Source organism: Vicia villosa, linkage group LG2, assembly GCF_029867415.1.
Source record: "Vicia villosa cultivar HV-30 ecotype Madison, WI linkage group LG2, Vvil1.0, whole genome shotgun sequence".
NCBI classification, from domain to species: domain Eukaryota; kingdom Viridiplantae; phylum Streptophyta; class Magnoliopsida; order Fabales; family Fabaceae; genus Vicia; species Vicia villosa.
In genome coordinates this window covers 161531291-161540933 of record NC_081181.1, presented here as the reverse complement: position 1 = coordinate 161540933, position 9643 = coordinate 161531291, and the positions used below count along the sequence as shown (strand labels likewise).

Below are 9643 nucleotides of genomic sequence, written 5' to 3'. Positions count from 1 at the left end.
CAAGTTGTTGATAGTGAAAATTTAATGAGGAAACTCTTAAAGCCAAACTAATATAATTTCTAGTGTGTTCCTTCTAACCATTTCTTTAAACTTTATATAACAAAGTTCAGTCATCCATCTCATGTTTGAAATTACTTAGTCAACATAATATTGCTCTTCCTAAAAATATTTAGAATTAAAAATTAATCAAAGAGATTAACTCAGTTAGCAAAATTAGATTTATCATACCATAATAAAATGAATATATAAATTAAAGAAAAGTTCTAATTAAGCGTATAATATTAATGTATATGGTTAATAGACTAAATCACATGCAAAATAAAGGGACTAAAAATGTAATTTAATTAGGAGAAGGAGATAAGGAGTGTACAAATGTAAATAGAGGAGAAACGAGTGCAAATAGCAAACTGAAGTGTATCGAGTTAGATAGAAGGGCTGCATGTAAACGGATTAGAGTACAGTGAAGAGTAGTTAGGTCCAATACAAAAATGGTGCATTATTTTGGACTCAAACATAAACAGTGCATAAGTTAAAGGGAATACAAAGCAACAAGGGTGCATATATTAAAATGAATTAAAAACACTATTAATTTAGAAGTATTTCGTTATAAAATACATTAGTACTTCTTTAAATTGTATTTGCTCTAAAAAAAAATTAAAATCTATATATCGTTACAAAAGCATCAAACGACGCCGTTTAAGATACACTCGTTTTATGGTTATCATAAATAAAGATACATTTTTGTCAAAGGCCATGTATAATTTTTCTAAAAAATTAACATATCAATAAGCAAAAAATTATAAAAATTATATTTATACATTTGTAAAGAACATTATGAGTTCTAATTCATTTTTATAAATGAATGTACAATTCATATTATTATTTTTTGTATTTATATAAAAGGAAATAAAAAAAAGACTTCTATTTAAAAAAGTTGAGTTTGATTCTTGAAAAATTCAAATTTTGTTAATAATTATTTTCCTTCTAAATAAACTATTTCTTTAATGTATTTTTTTTATTTTTTAAATAAACTTATTTGGAAAAGTCAAATACCCTTTTATTAAAAGTTTAAGATAATTTAATTTTAAAAATAAACTTGTTTAGATTAAAATTATACTTATTAAAAACAATATCTATTTTCACATTGATTTTGTTGCATAATATAGATGAGTTAATAAATTAATTTATACTTTAATACATGGAAATAAATTGTTACATAAGAATCTACTAAATTTTATAAAAAAAGAAAGAAAAAAAAAGAAAAATTCTTAACTAAGACAAAATTTCAACATCAAATACATATTTCGAGAAAATATAAAATATTAAAAAATAAAATTATATACTTTGATAACATAAAAATGAGTTATTACATGAGAATCTACTTTATATAAAACAAAATCATCAATCAATGCAATTCACACATAACCATATCTCATTTATGACATCATTAAAACTCAACCTCTAATCCAAACATACAAAAAAAAAACTTCAACCATTGTCGTAAATGAAACATAATAGACGACCAAGATTACAATTAACCCAAATAAAAAAAATAAAAAAACCCAAAAATTTATCTCCGAAAATATTATTATTGTCTCAAAATCTCGGCGTTTCGCGATTCTCACTCTTCTCTCACCCAACATCAACTTTCTCTCTCTTGTTTCTCTCTCATCATCGTCGCGCTTCCTTCGCAGAAAATCTCTGAGATTTTCGCTATTTCCAGAACGATCAAAAATTCCATCGATCTATACATCACACCCTCACCAACAAACTCAACACAACAAGAATCTTTCCCTTTCTCTTCGGGATTTTTTCCACCATCTCTCTCTTCCTTTTCGCCACATAAGCCCTAGAATTTTTCATTCGTTCACCAACCTTAATCTTATGCTTCCTTTTTGATTCGATCGTTTTTCAATTTGAAATCATGGTGTATTGGAAGAGGAGATCTCGCTTGATCTAGGGTTTCCTCTTTGTATTTTGATTGTGTTTCGAATCTAGGGTTTCGAATTTGGGGGAATTCGATTTCGAATTGATGTTTCTTTTCAGGGACGAAGCTTGGATCGATTCGGAAGATGGAGGATTATGTATGGGTTCGGTCGTGAGAAGTGGAAACACAATCGGCACATGTGGCCTGTACCTTCTAACGCGACCACTGTAGTCACCGTTTCTTCACCGTCGCAATTTATATGCAAAGTATAGCAATCGTTTTCCACTAAAGCTCCTTTTTTTATCGATTCAATTTTCATGGGATTTTGTACTTTGTTTTTTTTCCTTTTCTGATTACAAGATGTTAAACTTAATTGAAATTGAGATTCATTAATTCCCAAATCTATCTGCTTTTTATTGGCTGTGTTTTTGTTTTTTGAGCTGATTTTTAATTTTAATGATTCAAGATTTTTCATTTTGGTTTTACCTCTTTCGCGAGCCTAAAGCTTCATTTAGATGAAAGTATTTGTTCAAAGAAGCAATTATTTTGATTTTAGGGGGAATTGATGACCTCAAGATGTGATTTTCCTTAGATGTATTTTGGGTCTCATTTCTGTTTGAATTAACAAAACTGGTCAAGCTAAATCCTGGCCGGAGATTTATGTCAAATGTGTCTGATTTAGCTGTTGTTTGCGGAAATTGCAACCGCAATGTCAGTTTTGTATTTTGGGTCTCATTTGTGTTTGGATGAACAAAATGATCACCAGCTTTTTTTTTTATAAATTCAGCTTGTTGTCGGGGGAGATTTTTGGTCAAATACGATGTTATTAGCTGTAATCCCAGCTGCGATGCCGTCAAAAGACTTTTTGTTTTTTTATTTCCGGTCTCATTTGTGTTTGTGTGAACGTAAAGGTCAACAGTAATTTCGAAATTTCAATTGATATCTCTGGATATCAATTGCTGTTGAAAGTGTTGGCACAATTGCTGTTGCTGATTGTTTTTTGAAAGTTCTTATATTTTTTTTAATGATTCAGTGTTTTTTCTTAAGCGTCATCTCTAATGGAACTGTGTTCTGATGGTTGATCTGATTGCATGTTGAGCTTCCATTTATTTCAAGCATTTGTAAATCATTTATAATTGTCATCTTATTCTTTTTAATGAATATCGATTATGTACCCAAATTGGTTTTTGCCGTTTTGGGAATTGATTGCTTTTATCATGTTTATAAATCTATTATGGTTTGCATCATATTCCAAATTATTATTTATACATGACTGTATGTTTTTCTACGCTTATTAGATTAGTATATAAGTTTCCGGTACTGATTTTCACTAATTTGTTTTAATTGCTTCATATTTCTTGTCATTTTCTCCTATGTCGCCTTTCTTCCTGAATATCTTTTGACTTAATCAATTGTAATGGTTATTATTTGTAGGATGGACGCAAGATTCGTGTTGGTGACTGTGCACTTTTCAAACCACCCCAGGACTCCCCTCCTTTTATTGGAATAATTCGCAAGTTAACATTCGATAAAGAAGAAAGTCCAACTTTAGAAGTGAATTGGTTTTACCGACCTGCTGATTTGAATCTCTCTAAAGGGATTGTGCTGGAAGCTGCACCAAACGAAGTGTTCTACTCCTTTCACAAGGATGAGATACATGCTGCATCATTACTCCATCCTTGTAAAGTCGCATTTCTCCGTAAAGGTGTTGAACTTCCTTCAGGGATATCCGCATTTGTTTGTAGGCGAGTGTATGACATTGACAACAATTGTTTACGGTGGCTAACTGATAAGGACTACATTAATGTTAGTCTTCATATATATTTTATTTTCTTTCACAATTGTTTCTGTGTAATTGTATATTAATTAGTTTGTGATCTTTCAATGAATTCAGGAACAGCAGGAAGAAGTTTACCAGCTTTTAGATAAGACAAAACTAGAAATGCATGGGGCTGTGCAGTCAGGAGGCCGTTCTCCAAAACCCTTGAATGGTCCAACGTCAACACAGTCATTGAAATCTAGTTCTGATAACATTCAAAATAGTTCTTCCTTTGGTGTACAGGGTAAGGGAAAAAAGAGAGAAAGAGGTGATCAGGGATCTGATTCATCAAAAAAAGAGCGATTATTTAAAGTAGAAGATGGAGATTCTGGTCACTTTAGACCGGAGAGCATGCTAAGGTCTGAGATTGCTAAAATCACTGATAATAAAGGTGGGCTTGTGGACTCTGACGGGGTTAAAAGACTTGTGCAACTCATGCAACCTGACAGTGCTGATAAAAAAATAGATTTGGCTGGGCGAATAATGCTTGTGGACGTAATATCACTCACAGAGCGGTATGACTGTCTTTGCTGGTTCGTACAGATTCGCGGTTTGCCTGTGTTAGATGAATGGCTGCAGGAGGTCCATAAGGGCAAAATTGGCGATGGTAATGTCGATAAGTCTGAAGAGTTTTTGTTAGCTTTACTTCGTGCATTGGATAATCTTCCTGTGAACCTTCATGCACTACAAACCTGTAATGTTGGAAAATCTGTTAATAATTTACGTAGCCACAAAAATTCTGAAATTCAGAGGAAAGCCAGGACTTTGGTGGACACATGGAAGAAGCGTGTTGAAGCTGAAATGAATATGACTGATACAAAAACTGGTTCAACCCGTGCTGTTTCTTGGCCTGCAAAGCCAGCACCATCAGATGTTTCTCACTCTGGAAATAGGAAAACTGGAGGATCCTCTGAGAATGTTGCAAAGAGCTCTGCTATTCAACCTTCAACATCCAAAAATTCCCAATCTAAACTTAATTCTGGAGAAGTAGCATCGAAGTTTTCTTCATCCCCTGGCTCAACTAAATCGGCGACTGCCTCAGTATGCAGCAACTCAAAAGATCAAAATGTTAAACTTGTTGTTTGTGCAACATCAGATCTACCTCTGACACCTATCAAGGAGGAGAGGAGCAGCAGTTCTAGTCAATCTCAAAACAACAGCAGATCTTGTTCTACTGAACATGCAAAGGCTTTCGGTTCCTGCCGAGAAGATGCAAAGAGCTCCACTGCAGTGTCAATGGGTGTGAACAAAGTACCTGGTGGTGCATCCCGATCTCGGAAGTCGAGTAATGGTGTACATGGAGCTGGTGTTGCTGTAGTTCAGAAGGATCATAATTCTGTCAAGAACTCAGCAAGAAATTCACCTTCTGATAAAGTTTCCCCATCACGAATGTCCCATGAAAAACCACCAGATCAGCCCCTTACTGATCAAGGGCATAACCAGCGACTGATTCTCAGGTTGCCTAACACCGGCCGCAGTCCTTCAAGGGGAGCTAGCGGGGGTGCTTTTGAAGAAGCTGCTTTTGCATGTGGCAAAACATCACCTCCTGCCGACAACAAGAAGGAGAACCAGGACAGGAGAGTTAAAGCTAAAATTGATTGTTTACAGACCCATGTGTCAAATGTGATAAATGATGCATCCAATGCTAATGACACTACTGGTTGTGATGAAGCTAAGGGCTCTCCGTCGGTGGGTGAGCGATGTAGGGTTAATGATGATGGTGATAAAGCAGCAGAAATACCAAAAACATGTTCTTCAACTGGATTTGTTTCCAGATCAGGGCAGACTTATGATGCTTCTTTAAGCCCCATGAATGCATTAGTTGAGAGCTGTGTGAAATTTTCAGAAGCAAGTACCTCCGTGTCCCCTGGAGATGATGGGATGAATCTGCTTGCTTCCGTGGCTGCAGGAGAAATGTCCAGATCTGAAAACGTTTCGCCTCTGCCTTCACCCGAGAGGAAGTCTCCTGCAGCTGATGAATTAAGCTCAGAAAATGATTCCAAGTTAAGACATTCTCTTGAAGGAGTTGCTCGCACTCTTGGACAGTCTGATGGTGGGGTTACTGGAGAGCATACTCGGAATACTGTGGACCCAGTGCAATTCAAAAAGGATTCTAGGCATCCTGTGATGACAATACCGCATGATTTTTCAGATGGTGAAGCCGTTTCATCTAGCCGTCTGGAGAAAACTGGTGACAGCAAAACTCAAATAAATTTCTCTACTACAGATGCGATACAAAATGCTGAAGTTCCATGCTTACGACCAGATACCAAAGGGGAGACTTCTGAAACTGTGTTTCCAGGTAGACAGGAGACTCATGCAGAAGTTGGAGGAGCAGAGCGTTTTCAGGAGCAGAGGGAATCAGGAGCTCAATGGGCTAAAAACTGCAGTAGTTCTAGCTCAAAATTGAAGTCGGGGACTTCCACATTTGATGATGATCAGAAGATTTCTAACATGGTTGGCGGTATTGCAGAGCACGAAAAAATGTTGGTTTCAGAAACAGTTGCAAGTGGTATGAATGAAAATGATCAAGGTAAAAGATCCCCCGAGTTATCTTCAGGCGCAGATAGTAAGACCCAGATCGGTGCAGATAAAGCGACAGGTATTGTTATGCCTGTGCAAAAAGGCTCACCAGTTACAGATAACTGCGAGTCTATTGATATAAAAAGGGAGTCACCTTCTTCTGGTAATGCTTTGACGGTAGCCAGGGATGAAAATGATAATCGTGTGATGCCAGTTGATATTAAGCCTGATGTAAAACGAATGGATCTGGATTCAGCAGTTGCAGATGATGTTAATGAACGTTCTGAAGAGAATTTTGGTAGAAAAGAGGTTATTGGCTCTGGTTCATTAGCTCACCCAGATTTACCAATTCCTGTAAAAGAGAACGAAGATCCGAAACCATGTGATTCTAATCTTGAAAGAAAGAAATCTGTAGTTGCTGAGGAGTTGATTGCAGGCAATGCTAATCCATCCCCAATTGCTTCTACTTCTGATGCAGCTGTAAAACTGGACTTTGATTTAAATGAGGGATACCCTGTTGAGGATGTAGGCCAGGGGGATATTGTTAGACCGGAAGAACCTATCAGTTCATCTGCAGTTCATGTTCCTTGCCCATTGCCTTTTCCCATTCCTTCCCTCTCTGGGGCCTTCCATGCTTCAATTACAGTGGCTTCTGCTGCCAAAGGACCGGTTGTTCCGCCAGAAAATCCATTGCGAAGTAAGGGCGAACTTGGGTGGAAAGGGTCAGCTGCTACAAGTGCATTCCGGCCAGCTGAACCTAGGAAAAATGCTGAGATGCTATCAAATACTGTTGATATTCCATCAGTCGACACCACTTCAGTCAAACAAGACCGTGCACCCTTGGATTTTGATTTAAATGTGGCAGATGAAATCAATTTTGAGGATGTTGCTTACCGGGGTTCCTTAGAGTCCGGTACTCATGACCGCAGCTCTGTGGGATTTGATCTTGATCTAAACAGGTTAGACGAGACTCCTGAAGCTGGATCTTTCTCTATGGGTAAAATGGATGTTCCTTTACCAAGTAAACAACCTTCATTGTCCAGTGGGTTATCTAATGGTGGAAGTGTCTCCAGAGACTTCGATTTAAATAATGGACCAGGCCTTGATGAAGTTAGCACCGAAGTCCCAACTCGCACTCTGCAGATGAAAAGTACTATCCCATTTTCAAGTTCTGTTCATGGCACCAGAACAAATAATGCAGAATTTGGAAATTATTCTTCATGGTTTCCTCCGGGCAATTCGTATTCTGCAATTACTGTCCCACCAATTCTGACTGGTCGAGGGGAGCAGAGTTATGTTGGCGGTTCTGGGACACAGCGCATCATAGGTTCCACAGGTAGCACGCCTTTTAGTCCTGAAATTTACAGAGGGCCGGTGCTCTCATCCTCTCCAGCTGTTGCATATCCACCTTCTACTCCCTTTCCATATCCAGGATTTCCATTTGAAACCAATTTTCCGTTATCTTCAAATGCCTTTTCTGGTTGTTCAACACCATTTATGGATTCAACAAACGTGCCCGGACTTTGCTTTCCTACCATGCCCTCACAGCCCATTGGGCCTGGTGGCGTTGTCTCATCTACATATCCCCGTCCCTATGTTATGAGTCTTCCCGGTGGTACAAGCAATGTAATTCCCGACAGCAGAAAATGGGGTAGTCAGAGTCTGGATCTTAATTCAGGCCCTGGTGTTACAGATACCGAGCGCAGAGATGACAGATTGCCTTCAGGATTGAGACAGATGCCTGTCCCCAGTCAACAACAAGCCTTGATGGAGGATCACTTGAAGATGTTTCAGATGGCCGGTGCATTAAAAAGAAAAGAACCTGATGGTGGTTGGGATGGAACTGATCGATTCAGTTACAAACATCCCTCATGGCAATAGGATGATGGCTCTTCAAAGCAATTTATTTAAGAAATCAGCCTCTTGTAAGCCATCTGACCCTGTCAACCCTTTAAATTTACTTTCAAAACCTTGATCCTAAACATAGTTTGCTTGTCTTTTCGAATTGGGGGATTTTGTTGTGTACCAAGCATATTTTTAATTGGGCCAACAATCTTGTATTCAAGATGCTTCTCTTTTCTGCTTCCTTCTTTTATACTTCAGATTTGTTTGCATGTTTCTGATTGTTCTGTTTTGGTAATATTTAAAAAACTTTTAATGTATTGAAGCCTTAACTCTTCTGTCTATATGCAGCTTTTATGGAGTGTCAAAAAATGGGGAATTTATGAGTGATGCTACCCGTGCTGCTGATGGGCTTAAAGTGATCAGATCCTACGATTGCGGTTATTTTGTGCTAATCTGGTCACACAGATTGCCCCTTGAAGATGAGTTTTGTTTTCCTGTGTAGATATCTAACTGAAACATCAGATGTGATAATATGCGCCTGCCTAGAATCAGAAATTGGCATAGAAGTGTTTGACTGTTACTTTTCTGCAACACTGAGCCCAATCCATTCTCAAACATTTGGAAGGAGAGGATTGGATGTATGAACTGAACTGGCTAGGCTTGAAGCCAGTTTGGCTTGTTGAAATCAATTTTTTTTCAACTTTTGTTACATATATAGTTATTGCCGGTAGTCATGACTTGCGAATTTTGTTACTTATCAGTATCACATTCTGGTTATTATTGATATATGCACAGGTTAGCCACCATGTACAATTTGTCACTTCTCCCACTTAATGTTATTACATGGCTGTGCTGTTGCATCATTTTTCTTTTGGGTATCATTACTGGAACTGCTACGAAATCCCTTTAAATTTGTCCTGCTTTAGGACATGGCTGCCCTTAAATATTTTTAGTGAATGCATATGTACATGCGTTTTGCTAGTTTTTACTGAAATTATGTTGCAAAAAACAACTACACGAACTCATCACAAATAACGTGATAAGTTTAGTTCTCGTTCTGTTAATCTAATAACCTCTGAATGGTGGTTGTTTTCAAGCTTTTATGATATGCCTATATAAACTTCTGTCTGAAGAATAACATAACATAGATCTTATGTTTATAAAGTAATTGGATCCAAATAGTTGCTGTCGAAATGTTTGTGTAATAATTGCTGTCAACAAAGCTTGTGATTGTCATATGTTGGCCCTAATAGTTTCTAGAGCTCTTATCTTTTGAAACACGATTTTAGTTTCTAGAGCTCTTATCTTTTGAAACACGATTTTATCATTAGCTAAAAGTAACAACAATATGGTTTCCTTGTTAAGGTTTGTATGGTTGGATGAAATTATGTTTTTTGGGAGCTACCAAGACTTACAGAAAAAATATTTAAAAAATGCACGTTTTTCATGAAAAACAAAGCAAAAGTTGTTCAATGTTTAGAAGAGAGAAAACGACCTTTGATTATATAGGAGGTAGTGCATTTTCAAAT

General features: G+C 37.1%; 1 protein-coding gene across 1 annotated transcript; it reads left to right on the top strand.

Moving 5' to 3' along the window:
* Positions 1-1602: 1602 nt before the first annotated feature.
* Positions 1603-8977, top strand: LOC131652772 (uncharacterized). Its single transcript, XM_058922728.1, has 4 exons — positions 1603-2193; positions 3362-3733; positions 3822-8194; positions 8463-8977. The coding sequence occupies exons 1-3, from the start codon at positions 2083-2085 to the stop codon at positions 8148-8150; spliced, it is 4812 nt and encodes a 1603-aa protein (XP_058778711.1). The 5' UTR covers positions 1603-2082; the 3' UTR covers positions 8151-8194; positions 8463-8977.
* Positions 8978-9643: the final 666 nt, after the last annotated feature.